General features: G+C 44.7%; 1 protein-coding gene across 2 annotated transcripts in view; it reads right to left on the bottom strand.

Moving 5' to 3' along the window:
• Positions 1 to 25249, bottom strand: part of CDK1 (cyclin dependent kinase 1) — a 97674-nt gene that overhangs the window by 12062 nt on the left and 60363 nt on the right. Inside the window, exon 8 of one of the 2 annotated variants that reach the window (XM_064594674.1) lies at positions 2330 to 2481. The exons of the other annotated variant lie outside the window; for it this stretch is intronic. Within the exon in view, the coding sequence (XP_064450744.1) occupies positions 2368 to 2481 (114 nt within the window). The 3' untranslated portion in view covers positions 2330 to 2367. The remainder of the gene's footprint in view (positions 1 to 2329; positions 2482 to 25249) is intronic. 2 annotated transcript variants of the gene reach the window in all.

Genomic DNA, 25249 nt, shown 5'->3' with positions numbered 1-25249 from the left:
TCCTGATCTCAGGGTCATGAGATCAAGCCCTAAGTTGGGCTCTGTGCTCAGTGCGGAGTCTACTTGAGATTCTCTCTCCTTCTCCCTCTGCCCCTCCCACTTGTGTGCCCTCTCTCTCTCTCCCCCAAAATAAATAAATCTTTTAATAAATGAACAAATAAAACAACGCTCTTCAATTTCCTCCTAAAACCTAATAAAAGATGACCTTTCCTTGGTCTCTTCCGACTTCCTATGGTTCCTCATAGCTTGCATGTGCTGAACTGCAACTCTGCTATTCCTGAATAAACTCATTTTGCTAATAAAATCACTGGCTATTTTATTTTTAAGGTTGACACAACCAAAGTTGGGGCATCTTTTTTTATTCCCTCCCAAATTAATAAAAAGAAACATCCCTTTGATTTGATGATTCATGGTAGTTCCAGTTAGAGTGGATATTTACCCAGGGGCTGTTCAGCTTAAATTTTTGTTGTTGTTGTTAAGCTTAACTTTTGTGTGAAAAGATCCACAACCTCTCTAAGCTTTGGTCATCTAAAACACAGGAATGGCTTGCACTGAGTTTTTGGTGCAGATTAAATGAGACAATTTAAGTAAAACACTTGGCATAGCGCCTGGCGTATAGTAAGCACTCGGTATATGAACCTGTGACCATCGAGGTAAGAAATCTGAGAGAGGATAACACTGTGTGTTACAGCATAGAACAATGTGGGCTTTTCCTCATTCCTCTTAAAACAAGTGCCCACCTTGCTGCTTAATGCTTCATGACAGTGATTTAAAAACTAGAAAATAAGAATAAAACAAACAAAAATTTAAAAATAAGAGCCATGGGAAAGTGAAAGAAAAAAAGAAGCTGGAGTGAAAAGGCAGGTGGTGGGGGCACAGACGAGGGTGCGGCACTCTTCCAGAGGCTTCCCCCTCCGTGGGGCACCCCATCTCTATGGAATAAGAGCGGCACCACCCCAAGGCCAAAGTTGGCTGAGCCTCTGATTGATTCATTTGGAACACTTTCTTTTTCATTCCTCCCAGTCACTTTTTTTTTCCTTATTTTTGGATGCGAAGATTTCTAGTTAACCAGGCTCCTCAAGGCCCCTGAGGGCTTAAGCATTATCAGCTTCAGTCCCTCCTTCTTCCATAATATCCAGTCCCAGAACATGTTCAATATATGTCTTTACATGTGTGGCTATCCTTGTATACAGTGTTGTTTCAGGCATGTGATCATTACATAATACATTTCATTGATCTGCACACTGTAGCCCCAGAACCCTGTGCATCCAGTCCTGTGCTTCCTGGGGCTGCATCCACATCTCATCTCCAATCCCACTGCTGATGAGACACTAGTCACTTCTCACTCCTTGGCACTGCCCACGAACCCCCTTGCACACACCCTGGGGTCGAGATCTAAAAAAAAAAGATTCTAGGGCTCACTCCAGATAGATGGAATCAAAGCCTCTGAGCTGATGGACATGTATGGGAACTCATTGGTGAGTGGACCGAGTGATGAAAATCCTTCCCTGCACTCAGTTGATACGATTCTAGAGAAATCAGGACTCAAAAAATGAAAAGGTTCTGACCCAGCCCAGAGCCTGGCTGTGTGTCCTCTGGCCCATCAGAAGAGAAACTGGGGCTTAACTCCCTGCCACCTGAGGGGCTTTACAAGGCTCTCCCGATGGTGGAAGTTGTTGCCTACTGGGATGAGATCATCAGTCCCCTCTTGCTCTGGCATTTCGTGTCACGTGACCCTCATGAAGGGCAAGGAGACAAGATGGCTTCTCAAGAGCCCTTTGAACACCAACATTCCCGATGTTCTGCCTTTAAAGAATCCCTAGTGAGCTTGCATGCGCACTGAAGGTTGCCTTCTAATTTTATGTCACATGAAGCCTAAAGAAAGAGTAATGTGCCAGTACAAATTCGATAGATTGTTCAAACTGTTCCGGGAGACTTTCAGATTCTTTATGACTTGAATTCTCTGGAATCTATCGACTTGAATATGAAACTTCCCTTTTTCCTAGTTTCCCCACCGTGGGTGGTAAATCAAGAGCAACACCTCTTAATTCATCAGATGGAGAGTGTTCAAACCACTGTGATTTCTCCCCCAGCCCTGCCCCCACTGGGATGTGGGGACTTCACTGTCACCACTGCAAAAATAGCCTTTTACTCTACAGATTGCAGAGATTTCTTTAAAAATAAGTAGTCATAGTTAATGGCCAAATATTTGACATTTTCAACTCTTAGAGAAATGGGCTTAGCAATCTTTAATGATAATAATAATAATTTGGACTATCTCCCCAGCAAATTCTGTACTGCTAGTTACCCTTGCTCTCATTTTGCTTACATTTGTGTAGACAGCCTGGGTGGTGAGGCCTTGGTGTGTTAGGATAACCTTTCACATGCTCTTTCAATCTTCTTCAAGTGTTTCATCATAATGCCATCACTTGAATTGATGTTCCAAGCCTTGGCACCAATCCACCAGAGTCCAAAAAACTGCTGTGAGAGCCATAATAATAATAATTCACATTTTTGTATATATATTATGGCCAACCACTATGATAAGTGCTTTACATACATTTGTCTCATTTAATTCTCACATTACCTTATGGGGACGGTAATGCGTTCCCCAGAAGCAGACCCTGAGATGAAGATTCACATTCAAGTGATTCACTTAGGAAGTGCCCTTAGGTGAGACCAACAAGAGAAAAGAAGGAAGGAGGAAGCTACAAAGCCAAGCAGGGACAATTTCAGGTAGTCCCACCCTTAGCCTGATCCTAAGGCATGCTTGGAGTATAAACTACCCCTCAGGGTTGGCTTCCTTATTCCTTCAATGGTGGTCCAAGGCTAAGTGCCCTGGGCAAGGGAGAGGCAGGGGGTAAGTATAAACCCCTGGCAATTTAAGGCTATCAGCCATTGGAGAATTGAGGGATGTAGCTCCAGAAGCCTGCAGGAAATCCTCCCATGAGAGTCACAGGTGTGGGTTGTTAAAGGTAAGTAGAAGAACACAGAAGTCGTGGAGGGACACTCAGAAAAGTAAGAAGGACTCAAGGGCATCGGGGAGGAGAATAGACTCATCTGCCCGCCAACCTCTATGTTGAAATTCTGGAAAACCATTTGGACAATTTAATGGGCACACTGATGGAAGTTTCATATGCTGGGGAGTAAATATGGATGAAAAGCTTTGCATCCTCTTTCTTCTGTGTCAGAAAGCTACTGAAATCATTTTGAAGACCACCAGTAGATAAATCCATCTGGATTAGCTTGCCAAAATTAGAGAATCTCAAACGTAATCATCCTCCCCAAAATGTACACAAGAACTTATTTGAAAGGACGTCATTGATTTTCCCTACATTGTGCAAAACAAATTTAATAATTATTTACTTGAACCTAAACAAATATCTGCCACACAGCGTTTATAGACTCCAGCAATTCTGGAAAAGGCTCAGGATGGCAATTCTGATTCTCCCTCGATATCACGATCTTCTCTACTCCCCACCTCCAAAGATTCAGTCCAGGAGAAATGATCACAGACTAGAGATTTAAGGTAGACTTTTACAATTTTTATATCAATATGAACTGCTTGATTTTCATGGCATTCACTGCCTGATTTTTATTGAGCCTACCATAGGACCTGAGGTAAAGTCGTCACCTACAGCCTAACCATTGGCATCTAGACCTGACTCCGAAGTTTAACAGAGCATTCCTCCAAATGCCCACATGCTAGGCAACCCTTCCTGCTGCAGCCATAGGGCAGTGTCTCCCCCTGGATCATTGTTCTGGTTTTATTCCAACATTCTGCGGGGAAGAAAATGGTTTTATTGATCCATATATCTTCTTACAACTTACCGGGGTGGATGTATGGGAGGGGTAAATATCTGAGCTCATCCCATTGGCATACCTTTTTGTTTTCTTTTTTTTTTTTTTACCCTTTTGTTTTCTGTTCATAGTTTGGGTTGTTTCTGATGGACAGATGTATTGGTAACAGGAGTGGATGATGTCTCTGTGTGATGGTGATTTTTGTTGAAACTAGCTCTTTCCAAAAAAATGGTATTCATCCTCAGTTTCAATGAGGATGTTCTTATGCATGTCCTGAAGCAAAAATGATTGCATTCATAACCAATTAGGACATATCTCTCCTGTCTTAAAAACACTTGGCATGAGTGAGGCCCTCAGATGACAGCCATGAAAACATGCTTCTATTGAGAATGTCTTGACCCAAAATCCACCCAGAAAGTCAGGGCCTTCCAGGTTGATGATTATTCCAGATCTCATTTCTCCTAAAACAGATCACCCATTCCCAGCAAAATCTGTAAACAGGGTCCCTTTGATCTTCAAGTCTGAAGGAATGCATTCCAGCTGTCACTTTTCCACCCCCCTTCTCACTTACCCCAAGCCTGATCCCTGCTTCTAGGCCTGGCCCTGTATAAATTCCATTTGTCCCACATCATACCAAAAGCAAGCAGATGATGCAAATGAAGGTCTGGATGCTTTGTGGTGGGTTAGGTGAAAAAGTCGACTTTTCAAGTCCTACAAAGGTTCATATTGAATACCTTGTAACCCCAAATCTCTGGCATCAGAACTGACTTTTTCATCTATCATACTTGTGGGGAAGTATCTTCCTTTCATTCAGTCTTCAAAATTCTTGTACTGCTATGGTGCAAAGTATTTATCTCTTTATCTTGGGAAGCCTCATGGATCATATGCTGATTTAGTCTTCCTCCTACCTTGGTAAAGGGTTGATCTGATGATTATTACAAATCATTCCAATTAATCTAGGACTTTTTGAACTACTATGTGCTAAAAATAGTATGTGACTCACTCTATGGCCCCAGAGAGTATCTAGTGTCTGGTTGGACACGCCCAAATAACAACAATAAAATAATAAATGAACATGTCAAAATTAATGCTATAGATCAGGTATAGAAAATAGGCTTAATGTCATCTGCTAATTCAGATCAGTAAAATGAATGATTGTGCTGTGACGTATTCTGAGGCACAATCCAGGCTCCAGGGCAGAGAGTGCTGGGGCTGCTTACCAGTGTCTGACATGACTCTGGGAGAATGAACTAGTAGTAATCATCAAGCCTTATTTATTCCACAAACATTTATTGCACAGATCTAATAAATTGTCTAAGTACCAATATCCCTACATTCCTCTGTGGGAGGCCTGCAGTGGAAACCAACAAACATGTATTTTTACCAGATAAATGCTATGAAGGGAAAAAAGAAGAGGATAGAAAATAATCAATAACAACATTTTAGGGTAAAATGGGTGAAGGTGGTCAACAGATACAAACTTCCGGCTATAAAATAAGTAAGTCCTGGGGATGCTGTGTACAGCATGGTGACTAGCATTAATAATACTGTATTGTACGCAATGGAATATTACTCAGCCATCAAAAAGAATGAAATCTTGCCATTTGCGATGACGTGGGTGGAGCTAGAGAGTATTATGCTAAGCGAAGTAAGTCAGTTGGAGAAAGACAAATACCATATGTGAAATTTAAGAACCAGACAAAAACAAGCAAAGGGGAAAAAGTGAGAGAGAGACAAACCAAGGAACAGACTCTTAACTATAGACAACAAACTGATGGTTACCAGAGGGGAGGTGGGGGATGGGGTTGGGTGAAATGGGTGATGGGAATTGAGGAGGGCACTTGTGATGAACACCGGGTGTTGTATGGAAGTGCTGAATCACTATGTTGTACACCTGAAACTAATATAAAACTATACTGGAATTTTAAATTAAATTTTAAAAAGTAAAACTAATAATAATAGTGTATTGTATATTTTATTGTTGCCAAGATAGTAGATCTTAAAAGTTTTCAATGCAAGAAAAAAGTTTAGTAACTACGTGTGGTGATGGATGTTAACTAGATTCGTTGAGGCGATCATTTAGCAATACATACAAATATTGAATCACTATGTTATACCCCCCAAACTAATATAATGTTATATGTCAATTGTATCTCAATTTGTTAAAAAATACCATTTTAGACAAAGGTGGTCAGGGAAGTGCTCTCCAAGGAGGTATTATTTAAGCAGAGACTTGAACTAAGTGACTCAGAAATTTGGAAAGAACATGGCTTCACAATGTTTGGAGCATCAGCTACGACCAGGAAGCCAGGAGTAACCAAACAGCTAGGGGTGGAATCATCTGGAGGCAGCTACATTCACATATGGGTGGTTAATGCTGGCACTTGACTAAGACCTCAGCAGGGGTGTTGACTAGGACGCCTACGGGGGGTTTCTTCCATGGCGTCTCTCTGCCTGGGCTTGTTTGGGCTTTCTCACAGGATGGCAGCTGGGTTCCAAGAGTGAGTGTCCCCCGAGAAGAAGGGAGAAGTACATGGCATATTTTTTTATTTAGCCTCGGGAGTCATGTGGTGTCTCTTCTACTATACTCAATTGTTTGAGGCAGTCGAAAGGTCTATGGAAGTTCCAGGGAAGAGAGCACACACTCCAGCACCTAGTGGGAGGAGTGTCATGGTCAACGTGTAAGAGCAACCTGTGGGATGGGAGATACTGTTGCTGCCATCTGCCACAACATCCAAGAGTGAGAGCTGGATGGTTTTCCACACCTGCCATTTGACTGGAGGGAGAAAGAGGAGACAGAGAGGTGATGAAGCATACTCTACGCCCAAAGGGGGAAAAGGGAGTTTTCAGAGCAAGGAGGAAAAGCTCTGTCACCACTTACTTTATTGTTTGACATCTTTCACATGCCAAACTACTGCCAGGGCTGCTCTCTGAACTTTCCTGCCTGACTCCTACATGAACCCATGTTCATGGAACCACCTCACCCAAGCTCATCATGATGGCTACCTTGCCAAGAGGTGCAGCCTCCCCACAAGGCCAGCTATTTTCCTATTGGATCTCCCAGGCAAGAAACAACCTCTTTAAAGGCATGCTCTCTCATTCTCCTCACACAGACTCTCCAGAGAGGGTCTGAACTTTAATGGCCTTTGGTTCAGTGCAAGTTCAAAAAGCAAATATTTCTTCACAAACAACAACAGCAGCAACAACAATCTTCTTTTTCAGTGGAGAACCCAGAGCACCTAAAAGTCAACATGAAACACCACGGGGTGGTGCCAGGGTATCTTGAGTTTTTAAAACTCCCTGGATGGTTGTAATGTGCTCTTTCCTAACTCCCTTCCTGACCACTCCTGCCACTCCTCCCCTGGCCTACTGTGCTCACCCCACGTATCTTCTTGGCGTGCCGTTAGTAGGCCAAGTGTGTTCTTGAGCTATGGTCTTTGCAACTGCTTTTCCCTTCGCCATCAGCTCTTCTATCCCCAGTGACCTGCCTGACTCACCCCTCAATTCCAGAACCTGCAGCAGGACCATGGAGCTTCCAGAAGCAGCTCTCTCTCCCACCACATGGGCGTCTTTGAGTTTCTCTCCATGTGTGTAACCATCTTCAAGGCCCTGGCAGGACCATCCCGGCTTCAGCTGGAGAAGGAGTCAGCCTCGAAGTCCTGCAATTATACCACCACTGCTCGCTTGCTATTTTATCATCAGAGCAAAGAAGCAGCGACTTGGCCTCTTCCTTGCCTCCTTCTCTGCAAACAGCCCTTTGATGGTTCCTAGGAAGACTCGTTGTTGTACCTTCGGTCAAACCCTTGGGCCTGGCTGCAACCCCAGCCAGCCTGGGGCCACTTCTCTCTGATTCAAAGGAGGCCGGGTGCCTCTGTCAGAAGCAGCAACTGCGGGGGTACCAGTGAGGAGCCCCAGGGCAGCAGGGGGAGCCACAGGAGGGGAGTGCCAGCGAGGAGAAGGGGCTCCCTTCCCCCAGGGTAGCCTGTCCAAAAATAGGCGTCCTGTGTCTTTTCGTCAAAATCACCAACTCATAGGTATTCTTGGGCATCTGGCATTATCAAGTTGTTCAACTTGGCTTGCACAAACTTTCAACAAGAACTGATATCCAGACCATTCAAGGGGAATGGAAGCAAGGCAGGCTGTGTCTGAGCCAGGAGCTGGAAAGGATATTCATCCGACAGGTTTCCTGGAACCGTCCCACGGCCAGACTCGCAAATACCTGGAGCCCAAACTCTTTGCAATGGTTTAATGGTCATCTTCATCACCACAGGCACAACCATTTTAGAAGGGAACCCTCAGCTCCTGTCCCTGTTTGAGCAGCATTTTCACATCCCTCTCCATGACGGTGGGGCAACACTTCCTGAGCTCCTCGCTACCCCCTCTTTGCTCCTCCCCTACAGCAGTGAACACATGGTTGATGGGAGACTGACGCTCACCAGACAGGGTTGCTCAGGCTGGTTCATCCTTGCCTCGAGGAAGTGCAGGAAGGGCCAGGACTCTTATATTCCCTGCTAAACAGAGAGAACCTCTGGGTCAGGAGGCCGCCATTTTCTCAGGGGCCTGCCTTCCTTCCTCTGCCAGCCGCAGACAAGTGAGTAGATCCCGAGCCCACTGCGCTACCTGTGTGCCCACTGACAGGGGATAAGGCATGGATCTAAGAAAAAGAAGGCCCTCAGTCGGTCCAAGGCCTTAGACAAGGTCTCCAATCCAACTTCACCGGGAAACCCTGAAATTCAGGATTACTGGGCAGCTGACCCCACTGATAGAGCTGAGACCGTGATCACCTTTTGGCTGCTTTACCTTTTCTCTGCTGGTTAGAACCTGGCTGCAGGGAGACATGACTGTATGACCTCCCCAAGCACACAGCTACTACCTTCTCTTCTTTCCATTCGCTGAGAACATGGTGCTGCTGCTAACCCTGTTTCAAGGCGAAGAGACGGGGGCTCAGGGAGGAGACGTCACTTACCCGAGGTCACAAAGTCAGTAAGTAGGTGTCAGGAGTAGGACCCCAGTCTGTCTGATTCCTAAATCTACTCTGCAGTGCTCTGTACAGCTTCCCATTTGTTTTACAAACGAGAATGCAGACCCAGAGAGGCTAAAAAGAGCTTCCTGAGCTTCTAGAGTGTCTATACTCGGTGCCACAGCAGGGACTCTACCTCACTTCAGTTCTCCTTCACTCATTCCACGGGCACCCTCCATTGGCTTGTTTACTGGATTTAGACAAATTTATTCTAAAGTTCTTAAAGATAGATAGCGATGGCCCTTGTGTACCCCCCCAAAAAAATTCATAAGGTGAAACCTACCCCCCACCATGGGATGGCATTGGGAGGTGAGGCCTTTAGGAGGCCATGAGGTCATGAGGGTGGAGCCCCGTGAATGGGATCAGTGCCCCGCTAGAAGAGACCCCAGAGCGTTCCCAACCGCCCCCCCTCCCCGCCTCGCCTCCCCACCCCCCCCATCCCACCCCCCCACCCCCGTCGCATGAGGACACAGAGCAGAGCCAGGAAGGGGTTCTCAGCAGGCAGCTGTCCATGAGCCAGTAGGGGTTCTCAGCGGCCAGCTGTCCATGAGCCAGGAAGGGGTTCTCAGCAGATGAACAATCTGCTGACACCTTGATCACAGACTTCCAGCCTCCACAACCATGAGAAACGAATTTCTGTTTCTAAGCCACCCTGTCTGTGGTATTTTTGTTATAGCAGCCCAAACGGACGAAAATACCATGAGAGCTCTAAAAACAGGAGAAAAAAAAAAGAGGAGATGAATAGCCTTATTGGATATTAAAATATCTAAGGGGCCTTCACAATTCACGCGGTTAATACCAGCCCAAAAACAGACAGAAGAGTGGCCCAGAATAGAAAGTACAGAAATAAACACACACAGAGTATGTTGACCCTGTGATTAAAGTTGTGCTTCACACGGGTGGGGAAGGGATGGAATTTTTAATAAATGGTGTTGAGACAATGGACAGCCATTTGAAAAAAAAGAAAAAAGAAAATGCATCTTTACCTCCACATCATTTGTAGCTTCACAGCTCTCAGTGTAAAATAAAACAAATATAACCGGGGCGCGTGGGTGGCTCAGTCGTTAAGCGTCTGCCTTCGGCTCAGGTCATGATCCTGGGATCCTGGGATGGAGACCCTCATTGGGCTCCCTGCTCAGCAGGAAGCCTACTTCTCCCTCTCCCACTCCCCCTGCTTGTGTTCCCTCTCTCGCTGTGTCTCTCTGTCAAATAAATAAATAAAATCTTTTAAAAACAACAACAACAAATATAACCATAGAACTAATTCAAAACTGTGGGTGAATCTGATTCCAATCTTCAGGAAAGAAAAGAAACAATGGAGAGTTTCGATTATTTAAAAAATGAGAGATGTATTTGTGAGGCTCCTGAGGGCCAGAGGGTGTGACTTCCCCAGCCCACATCGAGTTGGCGTAAGCTGCTGAATCTCAGGCCAGGTTCTGTGGCCTTCCACACCCATCTATCCATGCTGCCCCCCGTAATCTCGGGCGCTTCTGAGAACCCTCTGTTCTCTCCCCAGGTTTGTATCTGCAGACAGTCTCTCACACCTACAAAGCTAGCTTATCAATGTGTCCACAGAGCCAGGTGTCAGGTTCCAGGGTCCTGGGAATGAGATGTGCACCACATTTCCACCTCACTCGTTGGCTAAAGCTTAACCTGGGATGGGATCCTGACGTCATCCAAAGTTTACCAGTGTTGTAATCTGCAGGTACAGGTAACCGATGAGCCCCGAGTCTGGCAGCCTGGGGCTCCGTCTTTGTTCAAGACGCAGGAGGCAAGTTGGATGCAGTGTGTGTCTGGGCCCCCCTGGTTTAAAAAAACACCTCTTTGGGAGCGAGAACAATGACACAGAAACCTATGCCCTGCCCTCAAGTGCTTTGGCAGCAAATAGAGAAATTAGGAGGGTGGAAGGGAGGAATGCACGCTTGCAGTCGACCGACCACTGGTCTTTCTGGAGGAACCAGTGCAAACCCAGTTGGAGATCCTAGGTCATCGATGCCAGTGTATCTGGCCAGGACAATGCGGAGCTCAGAGAGGGGAGGACCGGGAGCAGAGTGACCCAGACTCCACACCGCCAAGGCAGAGGGCAAGTGAAAGAGTCTTGCCCAAGTGCCCCTCACAGTGTGTCCCCAACCCCTCCCCAAACACATATTCTATATGCAGGACTTCCTGTAGACTGTAGCGGCCGGCCGGCTGCTCAAGCCCTCCTGGCTCACAGCAGACCCTATGGTCTGCATTGTCACTTTGGATGAAGACTCCAGACCACTGGGGATGCCCTGTCACCCTGGTCCTGGCAAGCATGCCTTCAGGCGCTGTGAGATTGGGGAATCTGGTGTACGGTGTTTGACATCCTGATTTTTGGAAGATGAGTTAAAACTGAAGGTGATGTTCCAAACCTTCAGTCAAGTTCCTTGAGGTCACAAGGCGGAAATACAAACAAAGCCTACAGCTCATGGCCAGGAGGGTTTTCTTGCAAGTGTCCTCAGACATACAGTGCAGGAGGGGCGGGTGAGAGAGAACTAGATACAGAGAGCACGTCATCCCCAGCCTGCCTGAAGAACTGCGGTCCCCCGTGGAAGAGAGTGACACAAGCAGAAACCTGGCAGCTGCTTCAGCGTACCTTCTGGTCACAAGGAGCAGGGGCTCTGAATGACAGACAGAAATGGAAACTTTCTGCCAGTGGTGCCCGAGGTGACCCACACCAGTTGAGGAGAATCGGTTGTTACATTTTCAAGAATTTTGCAAGCCATCTGACAAGTTGGTAGCTTGCGATGAGTATGGGAGTATGTATACCACGGAAATTAGAAAACAGATCAGAGCTCTGTGTGTGTGTGTGTGTCTGTGGAGAGTCCGTGATTAAACATTTGCCAGCACCCTGCTGCCTTCTTCCCATCCTTTGGGAATATAGCACATGTGCACATAGAACATGTGGTGATCAGCTGCATAATCATGGAGGACACCAGGTGCAGTGATGGGTATCAGGGGCCATCCTCAAACAACTGGTAGGCAGATGACATCAACAAGCAAGGTGATTCAAAAGAACTTAGGATGATGGATGTGAGTCTGTGTGAAACGCATAGGCACTCCCAAGAATAACCTGGGAAACTTCTACAGGTCAACCAATCCAATGTGAAGCTCAAGGGTAATGAGGCCTCCTTTAAACCCACAAGCTAGAGATTTCAAGGTTGCAGTACATATTTCTTCTCTACAGCATCCTAACAGATTTCTATGTGACTTCTCCTTAAATGATTGTGAAAACAGGGAGCTCACTGCTCTCCATGTTGATCCATCCCACTTGGGCAGCTCTAGCTGCTGGAAGCTCTTTCTCACATTAAAGCAGAAGTTTGCTCTATCATTTCCCCTTCCTGCCTGTTCGCTCACTGAGATCTCCCAGGGCTGCTTCCAATGGGTGCCATATAGGGATGCTCTCCAGTTCCTATGGAGAGAGCACCAGCCCCCGCCAGAATGAGACCACCTTCATCACAATCACCCCCAGGGCTTCTCCCCTTGCCCATGATCTCAGCAGGGAGGGTCTTCGCCCAAGTTTGCTTGTGCTCTTGAATATTGCACTTCCAAAGGCTCTGATGACAAACCACATTTCGCCAAACCATGTTTATCCATCTCCTGCCATTTAGTGTGATCTCCATTATTCCTGAACTCTTCCAATATCCCTAAGGTCAAAAGCTGCCAGAGGTGCAGAATTGACTTTGCAAAGTGCTTTGCATGCTATAAGATACACTCATTTGTTTATCTGAGAGGATCCTACCCTGGGCTGGGCGTCAGGCTGGGCTAGGCAGTGCAGGGCATTGGGTTTCTGGGCCACATTGTCATGAAAACCATGGAGCTTTGAGATGAGGCCAGAGCCAGGGGAGTGGAGGGCATAGCAAACTGAGGCTTCCTCCCCAAGGGGCTCTCAATGCCTTTGCCTGTACTGGGTAATGAGACTCCAAAGGCTATTGCCAAATTCTACTCTGGCCAGCTTTCAGCTGTAGAAATATTCAAACAATATTCGTGTAAATGGATCCCATGTAGGAAGTTAAGCCTTCGAATAGGCATGCCTTGCTGGGCTCAACTTCCTCTGAATAAAAGGCACAGTGTGGGGGGAAGAAGACGGGCTTCACAACCAGAGTTCAAACACCAGCCCTGCCACTAGAGAAGTGACCTCAACCCTCTCAACCTCTGTTTCCTCATTTCTAGAACAGGTTAGTGTGCAAATTAAGTGGTAAAACCATGGGAGTACCTACCTGCAGTGGGACGTGGCCCATATGAACGCCCCCAGTAATGGTAGTGCCCTTGATTACCAAGAATCTCTCACCAACCTCTTCTGAGCATTAACTAGGGCTTTCTCCATTGACTCAGCAAAGTAAATTGCTACTGAATTGCTGGCCCTCTTAGGAAGAATAAGAAGAGGCCCCTCTCCCAAAAATATCTGCGTCCAACTCCCCAGAAGGTATACATGTTACTCTTGCTGCAGAGATTTTGTAGAAATGATAAAGTGAAGGACTGTTAGGAGGAGGAGGCAATCCCAAATTAACCAGGTGAGCCCACTGTAATCCCCGGGGTCCTTAGAGGTGAAAGCAAGGAGGTGAAAGTCCGAAAAGGAGAGGCAGAGATTGGAGTCGTGCCAGGCAGAGTGGCGGATGACAGGCTGCCAGCATTGAGGCTTGAGGAAGGGGTCATGAACCAAGAAATACAGGTAGCCCTCTAGAAAATGAAAAAGGCACAGAAATGAATTCTTTCCTTGAGCCTCTAGAAGGAACTCAGCCACGCTGACACCTTGATTTTCACCTGGCGAAACCCATTTCAGATTCCTGACCTCCAGAACTATAACATAGTGAGTTTGTTTAGTTGTTTTAAAGCCACTACATTAGTTACAGTAGGAACAAGATGTTAATATAGCCCTTAACCCTCTTCACCCTAAAAGACCTGCCAATCTCCTCCTCAAATTCTGGGGGATCCCCAGGATCGCCCAGCTTGGTTCTGGCCCTACTGAATAGCAGAGCCACCCAAGCCTGTCAGGATGGAGAGAGGAAGTTGAGTCTGACTTGGGACAGAACCATGACAGGTAACATCGAGTGCCTAAGTACATTACATGGACTCATTCGTTCCAACTTCACCACGTGTCTATAAAGTACTTCAAATGCCCCTTTCACAGGTGGGAAACTGAGGCACAGAGACCGTAAGCAATTTACCCAAGGTCCATACCATTAGCAAGTGTCAGGATGCAGATTCAAGCCAGGAAGCCTTATACCAGAGTCTGAGCTTTAAACCACTTCTCTACACGGCTCAAGTTCCACACCCTGACAGTGAGCTGCGGGAAGGACCCTCTCAAGGGGCCTCCCCTCCAGGGACACAGCCCACAGGATGACTTGAAATTTAAAACAGCAGATTTCTCCCTCCCTCTGGAGGTTGAAGAGCAGTTGGAAAGAGGGTGGAAGCCAACCTCCTAACCCCATTTCTGAAATGCAATAGCTGTCAGAGCCCAGAAAGCTTTCCAAGATCCTCCGGAAGGACTATTCGAGTTAGAGTGCTCCCTCACATCCAAATCTCCCCCTTCCCACACCAGCCTTTGCTTTTTGCTGAGCCCCAGAAAGAGGTTCCAGTCCTGTCCAGGTGACCAGGCTGGTGTGGGGTCTCTATAGACCAGGGCGCCTGCCCTCCTCCTAGACACGGCAGGGTGGCCCCAACATCAGGCCGGAAGAGTGCAGGGATGTGGTGGATGGGTTATTAGAAGAGTTACTATTTGAGTGGCTCAGTTGGTTAAGCGACTGCCTTCAGCTCAGGTCATGATCCTGGAGTCCCGGGATCAAGTCCCGCACTGGGCTCCCTGCTCAGCAGGGAGTCTGCTTCTCCCTCTGACCCTCCTCCCTCTCATGCTCTCTGTCTCTCATTCTCTCTCTCTCAAACAAAAAAATAAAATCTTAAAAAAAAAAAAAAAGTTACTATTTGAAAGGTGCTCAGAATGTTGCCGGGCCAAGAGTGAGACTATGTAAGCATGTGCTTAATTTATTGAGTTTCCTTCCCTGGACAGAAGGCTGCTGGAGGAAGAGTTATATAAAGCAGTGCTTCTCAAACTTGAATACGCGAATATATCACCTGGGGATCTTGTTAACATGCAGACTCTAACTTAGAAGGTCTGAGATGGAGTCAATGATTATGGATTATGCGTTGTTAACAAGGGGATGCGGATACTTCTGGTCCTTGGACCAGACACTGAGTAGGGAGAGTGTAAGGCACAGATAACACAGAGCAGGAAGCTGATCTCACTACAGAAAGGGGCCTTCAGGGCCCAGGGTGGACCCTGACCACAGCTAGAGGTCTGAACTCTCCAACCCTTCTCTCTTTCTGGACAAGCAGCTTTGGGCAGGGAGGCATTGCTCAGCCTGGCCAGGATGGTGGCAATGGGCCATTTCCATGGAAGGCTGGCCATGTCTCAAGCATGAAAGAGGCACTGAGCCAGGAAGCCAAGGAAGGACTTGACCAGTAGAAGCTTAAACCCTTCAAAGCCTCCGCATCCCCTAACAGAATAAACACAGAGCTCCTTGGGATTCACACCCATGTCGGCACCACTCAAAATCCTGCTCTCCTTTCCACCACACCCATGGCTTAGGCGGCCTCCCTCCCACGCGATCAAACACTTTCTATCACCAGGAAGTCCCTGCCGGCCTTTCGTGCTCTGACAAGGCGGTCAGCCGCACCCGCCTCGGTCCCACACAGCCCCGTTTGCGTCCCCTCGCTTCTCCAAGTGCGGTCTGTGGCTCCGCATCATTGGCATCACCAGGGAGCCCGTTAAAAATGTAGACTCTCGGGCCCCACCCAGACCGACTGGATCAGAGGCTGCCTTTTGACAAGGCCCCGGGCAATTTGCGCGCGCTTGGAGGTCTGAGAAGCACTGGCCTCAGCCACTTCTATTTCGGTGTTTGCCTCTGCGTTCACACTCAGCCCCCATCTCAACTTCCCTCTCCCAAGCGGGTCAGCATGACCTAGATACGAGTGTAAATTTAGCCTCGGCTCCGGCTCTCCTTGGTTACCTCTCTTCAGAAGCTTCCAGTCCAGCCCTCATCTTCCTCTATCGGGGCCAATTCTGCAACCCCACCCCTTAGTAAGCTAGCCCAAAATCTGTCAATAGCCTTTATTCAGGAATCTTTCTCATAATTCTTTTCTTTCTCAACAAGCAATCATTTGCCAAGGTTTACATTGTGTGCGGAGCCACTGCTCTGCTCAGACACGGCGGTGCTGGGCTTTCCACTCCTGCCCCCGAGATGGCCCAGACACAGGAGGAGTCGGCCTCGGTGGGACAAGAAGGGAGGCCACCACCAGGGGACAGCTCTGTGTAGAGCTCGTGTCCTTGCAGCGCTCTGGACTGTAACAGGGAGAAGAACATCACCAAATTGCTAGTAGCTGTTCTTCCCCCTGAGGCCCCAGGTCACCCCAGGGCGGGTGGGCTCATTCCAAGGAGGCGATTTGACAAAGGAGCCCACCGAGGGTTCCTTTGAGGCCCCAAGGGCCTGAAGATACATTTCTAACTTCATCTGGAGTAATGAAGGATCCTGCCTGCTTGGCACTCCCCATGAGAACAGCCTTCACAACTCCTCACCACAGTTTCTTTTTCTTTTTTTCTTTTTTAAAAGATTTTATTTATTTATTTGACAGAGAGAGAGACACAGCGAGAGAGGGAACACAAGCAGGGGGAGTGGGAGAGGGAGAAGCAGGCTTCCTGCTGAGCAGGGAGCCCAATGAGGGGCTCGATCCCAGGACTCCGAGCCGAAGGCAGACGCTTAACGACTGAGCCACCCAGGTGCCCCTCTCACCAGGGTTTCTTAGTTTGCATTTGAGTTTTTAATGCAGGCTATCGATTTCTCCCAGAACATAAAAATACATGCAGACATTGTAAGATAAATACAGATACTTTTATCAAAGCTGGTAAAAACTAGTTCACCAAACAGAGGTATCACAGATCATATGTGGGTCTGTGTCTTTCCTGTCTTAGTCCTGTAAATCTAATATATACTCCCTGATTTGGACTATTTTGGGGGAGGGTGTTGTTCCCCTTTTTGCCATTTTTAATTTTTGATACCCTTATCATGTGGTTTAATAAAGAGTTACTTAAATCTTTCATTTATTTATCAAACACTTATTGAGCACCAATTAAATGCCAGGTAATGGACCAGGTGGTAAGAAGGTAACAGTGAATCACTGAGGGCCCCACAGTCTTGCAAAGGGAGAGGCAGGTGAAGAAATGCACAGTGTATGAAAAGGAATCCTCGGTCATGAATGGCAGGATTTCCCAGAGAATCCTTACAGTAGTCACAATTTCAGAAACTTCTGAGTAACACATCCCCTCTAAGATAAAAACCGTTGTCACTTACATATATGTCTTGTCTTACGCCATCTCTGTGTTTATGGTGGCAATGTATTTTTGTGGTATTTTCCATATCCATCCCATTTTCAATAACAATATGTAGCTTCCCAAATGTCTTGAGAAGGCAACTCAAGAGATTTGCGGTTCCCATCACTACCCAAGTTCCCTATTCGTAGCACATTTTTTTCCAGTAGGTTCAGGACCGGTGCCAGGATGACAAGGATGAGATCCATCATTCTGGAGAGCAAGATCCATGAGGACTAGGGTGGGTGCATGAATTCCAGCCACATAGCCTGAGTTTGGAGTAGAACTCCAGATCCAGCATGGGATTGACATGCAAGTCAAGAGCCAGCAGCCCAATGCTATTAACTGGGCAAGTGGGGTATAGGTAAGGGGGGAGGTTCACCTCTGTGCTATAGGTCTCCAGGTCTGCACACCAAATCAGGGCTCCACCACTGCAACTATGAGGAGACAGCCCCCTGCAACCATATCTCCTATGTGGGTTAAGAGACACACGATCTTAGACATTTCGACACGGTTTCCTTATGGCTACGTTGGGCTAAGTCTACACACTCCCGATAGGGAGTGGAGAGATCATTTAACTTGTCCAATGACAAGGGCTGATATTTGAACTCAAGTGAGTCATTCCTGTTGTCAGACTCCTGGAAAGGGGTGGCTCCGCAGACAGGAAACTATAAGTTAGACATTGAACCTTAGATGGGAGGGAAAATAATCATCTTGATAGTACGAGCAAAACTAAGTGAGACATTGCTACATACCAAGCGCTATCCTAAGTACTGTACATGTACTTATTTAAAGCTCACACATTTGTGAGGTGGCACTCAGTACTTTTAGAGATGAAGAAACTGAGACCCAGAGAAGTGAAGCCAACAGTCACCAGCTAGTGGCAGAATCCATCCCTCAGGCTCTGAACCTGTACACCACACTCCTACCCTGGGGATTCTCAGCTCTTTCCACCACTTGGAGACTAGAATCTAAACTTCTAGGAGTCCCAGCATACATGAAAGGACCTCCAGATGGAGTGGGACAGATGGCTTCTGTCACTAGGAGGAGCTAAGCAGGAAGCAGAAAGTAAGCAAGCTATTTATCCTAACTTACTTCACCACATATTGCCAGGCCCGACTCCAGGCATGAGGAATCAGAATCTCTAGCGGTGGGGCCTGGGCATCCTTACTTTCATTCTCTCCAATGCTTCTGTTGCACCCAATCTATACAGCAGCATTTAGGGACCATATTAGTAGATGACATGCTATTCTGTGTATCTATTTCTCTTCATTTTCAAGCATGTCTGATAGTCTCAGAAAATTTGGGGATGATTTAGAGGCCAGGATAGAGGAAGCAACCAGTATGAATTCCTCCAAGGGGTAGATAAAACTCAAGGATATGATTTAAGGCTATCAGACCTACTTGCCTGGAACTTGAGAGGGCCAGAGTCTGAACTGACAGGGTCAGATGGGTAATGTGGCCCCACACCACGGTCAGACTCCGCTCTGCGTGAATGTTATTATGTAGGAGCAGTGAGCTCCACCTCTACTCAGCCACTTGTCTTATTACAGGCACCAAACCGATAAAATTTCAAAGTTTTGCGTAGTCTTAATTGGAACCACATCAATACCCAGTTTCTATCTAAGTATACTGGAATTATATATTTAACAAAATGGTCCCTGGAAAGAAGATAGGTTGATTAAACCTAACGTATGAAATACTGTAGTAGAAAATCATTGTGTCTCACGGTAACATCTGTCAAGCCATTCTTCCATCTCCCAGCACATCTTAACCACCTATTATCAGTTGAATCATGTCCTCCCAAAAGATGTGGACATCCTAACCCCTCAATACCTATAAAGGTGATCTTATTTGGAAGTAGGATGTTTGCAGATGGTCAAGTTAAGGAGAGGTCATTAGGGTGGGCCTTAACCCAATATGACTGATGTCCTTGTGTAAAGGGGAACACAGAGACAGACACATACAGAAAGAATGCCATGTGAACATGAAGGCAGACAGCAGAATGATATGTCTGCAAGCCAAGGAATGCCAAAGATCGCCAGCTAACCACAAGAGGCTAGGAAAGAGGGGTGGTACACATTCTCCCTCAGAGCCTTCAAAGGAAACCAAATCTGCCGACATCTTAAGGCACCCCCTCAGGGGTACTTTGCTACAGCAGCCCTAGCAAATCAATACAGTATCACGTGACCCCAAGTTGATACCAACCAACTGGACAATTCATATAATGATGAACCTCTTAGCGAGACTAACTCCAAAGTGCACCCAGTTTTGAAAAGCAGATTTTAGAATCATCATATCCTCAATAAGAAAAGACATAGGAAGAAAGAGACAGATGCGAAATAGCAGTCTCAAATTCTTCATGAGCTATTGGCTGTTGGCAGTTTGGAGATGAATATATGCAGAGAGAAAAACTCCAGGTAAAAGTATGAACCTTAAGGGAGGAAAAATAATTTTCTCTTTACCCTTCTAAGGTCTTGGACGAGCCCCCTCTGTAATAAAAAGAAATATTAACAGGAGAAAAACAAGCAGAAGTTTAATAACACGTACACCTCCTATGGATATGAGAGATACCCGGGGAAACTGCTGAACTCCCCAAAATGGCCCAAGCCACCACCTTAAAGACCATCTCCAGCTAAAGGTAAAAGAAAGATGTTTGGAAGAGGGGCAGGAAGGCCCAGTTATGTAGGAGGTTACCAGGAAAAGCGAGGTAAACTAGGGTGTGGTTCTTAGGCAAATTTATGTCAGTTGCCTTCTCCATTAATCAGTTTTGAGACATTTGGTCATCCTCCTCTTCCTGGTGCAGGCAGGGAGATACCCTTACAAATGGAGATTTCCCTTATAAATATAAATGTCTTTTGCAAAAGGTTAACTTTTACTTGGTTTTCAGAGTTTCTTTGTGTCTGCAGTTTCTTAAAAATAATCAGCCTAAAAGAACCCTTATACCAAAGAGTCATATTTGGGGGTGGCGAATTCTTCATGCCAAATCCCAATGTTGTTGTCTGATGAGCTAAATTCATTACATGTGAGGTACCAGAATTTCTTTTTCTGACTTGAGTCTTAAACTCTCTATGAAGGTGTAGCTGGGGTACAGGGATATAAGAGCCTCTGGCTCCGGGGGTCCCGTCCCAAACAGATGGGGTTTGGCCACTCGCCACCGACAAAATATAAAGGCAGAGAGACAAGCAGTGGTGAAACAAGAAAGTATTTATTTCAGTGAGGCCACCACTGGGAAGACAGTAGACTATTGTCTGTCTCCAAAGTACTGAAAATACTTCTTGGTTTATATAAGGAAAATGTGGGACAAAGGTGAGTGGGTACAAACAGGTGGGCAGTAAAGGTCAGGTGATCACTGTCATGGGCAAGGTGTTGCTGGCTCAGGTCAGTCCTTCTTGCTTGAGGGGGTAGGGGTCCCGTCAGGGGATACTTTGCTTGCAGGATCTTTTGCCAGAGTTAAGAAATAAGTTGGAAGGAAGAACTTCATTAGAAAGTTTGAAGTCAAATGGAGGCAGTTGGAGTCCTCTTTCAAAGGTAAGGATCTTTGTTTATTATAATATCCTCAAAGCCAAAGAGGTTTGACACTCAGTATTTGCTCAAGAAGTATTTTTTTTTTAAAGATTTTATTTATTTATTTGACAGAGAGAGACACAGCGAGAGAGGGAACACAAGCAGGGAGAGTGGGAGAGGGAGAAGCAGGCTTCCCGCTGAGCAGGGAGCCCGATGTGGGACTCGATTCCAGGACCCTGGGATCATGACCTGAGCCGAAGGCAGACGCTTAACGACTGAGCCACCCAGGCGCCCCTCAAGAAGTATTTTTTTAATGAATATACATCCTCTTTATTTCCTTTAAAGCTCACAACCTATTCTTAGCTATTTTAGATCAAACTTGAGCATGTACCCCTAATACTCATTTAGTTATTGTAAACATACACTTCTGTACTTATAAAACACCCATAGAAATAGAAATATCCAAAAGATAAGATGAAAAATAAACATAATTGGAGGTTCTAGTACATTCTTCGAAAGCTCCAGTGGATGTTTTTATGCACCCCCAAGCATTCTCAACCACTACCACCACTGTAGATCATTTAATGACAAGAAGAGCAAGAGTACATGGACCCAAGGCAGTGAAGCCTTCTCTCTAAGACCCAGATAAACAATCCCTGCTGCCACACCCCCTTTGCTACTTCAATTGGCTTTGGTAGGAAACAGAGTCAAAAGAGAAAAAAATGCCTCTTTTCTTTTTTTTTTTTAAAGATTTTATTTATTTATTTGATAGAGAGAATGAGAGAGAGAGAGCACATGAGAGCGGGGAGGGTCAGAAGGAGAAGCAAACTCCCTGCTGAGCAGGAAGCCCAATGCGGGACTCGATCCTGAGACTCCAGGATCATGACCTGAGCTGAAGGCAGTCGCTTAACCAACTGAGCCACCCAGGCGCCCAAAAAATGCCTCTTTTCAAAGGGAAGAAGGTCCTAGGTACCTCTCATGATCACACCCATGAAAAATGTAAATAGTATGATCAAGTGGCCTGGTAAACAGATTTCTTTAGCAGAGGTCCTCACAGAGCTATTGATACACTAATGTGCTTTGTAGGGCCCCCAGAGGAGACTGGAGTCTGGTTCCCTTTGATCAGAGACTGGGAATCATACAAACTAGGAATATGGGATCATATGATTCAGTTTATCTAAGGCTCCTTTAGCACTGATCAGGGGAAGGGATCTTCTTTTTACCCACGACCTCCTTGAGGGCTAGGTCTCAACTTATTTGATCATGGAACTCTTTTCAGCAAGTTCTTATTAAATTTTGAAGGAAATTAGGTTAAGATTGAGGTAACCAGAGAAAACAGTTACCAGAGAAAGCCAGAGAAAAAGTAGTAAACTACATTAGAAACATTACATTTTTAATTCAAATATAACTAAAATTTTTGTTCACTTAAGTTAGGAGTATAATTACTTTCTTCTAACAAATTTTCAAAAACTTGTAACGAATTTGTCATCAGTTGAATTTAAGTTCACATGAGATGGGTTAATCTTTAAGTCCTAAATACAAAAGAGAAGAAAATCCAAACATAAGAAAAACATTTTGCGCTGCTCACAATTAAAGAAACGTAAGTTAGAAGATGGCTGTTATTAAATTAGAGAGAGAAAAGAAGACAAAATGCTGATGAGTACAATGGATGTGCTGGTCTGATACATTGTAGCATTTTATTTCATTGGAAGGAGGCTTTTGTAAAGTAATTTAACAATATATATTCAGAGCCAAGAAAATGTCCTATGCCCTTTTACCCATTAATCCCACTTCTTAGAAGTAATTCAAAATCTGGAACCAGGACAAGAGATGAAGGAGGGGCACTTTCCACATGAATATGTTTATTGCATTTTTATTCCTAATGGTAAAAATTGGGGAAAATCTAAATGTTTTAGCTTACAGATAAGAGTTAAGTAAATTTTGGCCCATCTCCTAGAAGGAATACCATGTAACCACTAAAATTTTAAATTAAAATGTGGGATATGTAGCAACATAAGAAAAAACTTATTTTATAATAAGGGAGAAAAGGAGCATGATAAAAAATTGCATAACAATATGAAAACCATATGCCCACAAAGGATTATAAAAAGATGAGTTCTTGGTAAGATTATGGATGAATTTTTTTTTGCTAAAACTTTGTAATATTATTATATTACTTTTACCTTTTAAAAATATTTTTAAGAATATAAAAGCAGCCTGCTGCCAGTTTGCCAGTATACCACGAACGAAGTATCCATATACATTTTTAAACCCAAATGAATTTCTGACAGGGTACAGAGCCCATTTTTCAAATATTCTCCCACTCATCTGTAATCTCATTAAAATTCCACTAAATTTCCAATGATATAAATTATCTTTCAACTTGAAAGGTATGCTAAGGCCTTTAGATAAATATAACCATTTCTGGTACCCAACATGATTATTTTAAGTAATTTTACAAAATCCATTCCGCTCTTGCTGCACCTGGTAATTAAGTTCAAACGTCCTGAAGAAGGCCCCCTCATCTCCCCGAGGCCCAGAAAGAATTTCAATTGCCATTTAAAGCTTCCAATTAGCTCACAGCATAAAATTACAATTTACTTTTGATATTTTTTCCTCTGGGCCTAATTTTTTTTTTTTTACCACTCCTCTAACCCATATTGTAATTATGCCTGCTCAGTCTGATGCGAAGCATCCCCCCTGTTCACACCGGGCTTACTAACACACAATCTGGCTAGTTAGTTCCTGGAGCCAGAGTGTGGCTCCACACTGGTCCGGGGTGGGGTGAATGAGGACCTCCTGATCTCGACTGCACCTGCGCCCTGTCAGCTGTTCACTCTCAGGTGGTGGGACCTGCAGGCGATCCCTCAAATAGCCGTTTCTGCTTTTCCAACGCCATTTCCAGAATGGCCCCATTGTCATTCAGGGGCCATTGAGGTAACATTACCTGTCATTCAGGTAACACTGAAACCCAACTTCCCACCACAGGGGAAGCAGGTAGCCAGGATAATTTACTGAGACATTAGTTTGTTTTTCCTTTAACGTTCCCTCTTGATATTTTCAGCAGATGCCCACACCCTTCACAATTCCTTGCTTTGGGGATTGTCTCCTCTCCTGCCACTGAGAAATCAGAAAGCTGGCTGAAGTCAAAGTCTGTCTAAATACTGAAAGGGTTAAAGAGATACAAATCATCCCTGAGAGAGAAAGGAGAAAACAGCGTTTGAGAGTAGTGAGAGTGAGGGGAAGATCACCTCCCGAACTTAACAGCTCTCCCCATCTCCACCGTCAAGGCCCTGGGGACAAGTGAATCTAGGAGACACAGCCCCAGGAAATCTGGGTAGCAGTTCAAGGGTGGTCACCCAGCCCCATCTTTCCTCCCAGAGGCAAGAGGTCCCAGACACGCATACCTACATCTATATTCAGTAAAGAACATTCTAAGTATCCTTCCTGTGCGTAACAATGTTTAGGTCCCAGGGAAATACATCTCCCCAACTCTTGTTCTATTTCTTCAAATTAACTGCATCTGAATGCCATGAAATTTTGTGGGTTGTCCGGACATGGTCAGAGAGGGACACTGCTTGGGAGTGTGGGGAGGACTGAAGAGGAGGAAGAGTTTAGGTAAGAGAAAAGACAAGTTAGTTTATTTGTCAAATGCTTTCTTTCAACTGGTATGAATGCAACAAATCTTGCAAATGAAGTATTAATTCTCAGACATGTCCAGCATTCTTTTTTCTTGCATTTCTTCATGTCCCAATTTATAGTTACAAAGAAAGCCAACAATTAGAGAGGTATTTGCAATGTTTGCACATGGCAGCTGAAAAACATTCTACCATGTTAAACAATTCATAGTACTCAAGTTTTTACACATGGGTCTGGATGATTACATGCACAAAATGGGATCCTAATTTAACACAGTGCAACTAGACTGCTGGACACTAGAATTGTGAGTAGGTTTTTAAAAATTTAATAAGATTTAATTAAAATTCCAAAAGTAATTTAAAATTTAAGCAATATTTATACATCTTTGATATATTTTTATATTAATTAACTGTAATATGTATTGTTATGTATGTGTGTGTATACATAATATGTATAATGTTATTTTTAATTTTCTTTTTATAGGTGTTTAAAATCTTAAAAGCCAAATAACTGCTTGAAAATATTCAAATATATATTGCTTATTTCTTAAAATTCATATTATCTTAATTCTATATTTTTTGGCGAAAACATATTCAAATTTCACTTTTTTAATCCATTAGATCATTGCTACAATAGAACATAAATTATGTGAAAACATTAATTATAAGTGATTTTTGCTGACATAATGAAAGAAAAATAAACTGTATGGAATAAATACATAATAATTAATGGTATATATATATATGTTTATTTTATTACTCATCTAATCATCACCAGACCACTAACAGAATGCCCAATCATACTCAAAATATTTTTTTAATTCATTTGTCTTTGAATATTTGACAATTTTCAATCATATAAAAATTATAGCTTTAAACATGTTTTAATTTGGTCATTAT

The sequence above is a fragment of the Mirounga angustirostris genome, unplaced genomic scaffold, assembly GCF_029215605.1.
Source record: "Mirounga angustirostris isolate CCGP_5_RB_7025 unplaced genomic scaffold, mMirAng1.0.hap1 SCAF_6, whole genome shotgun sequence".
NCBI lineage: Eukaryota > Metazoa > Chordata > Mammalia > Carnivora > Phocidae > Mirounga > Mirounga angustirostris.
This window is presented reverse-complemented; position numbering and strand designations above follow the sequence as displayed.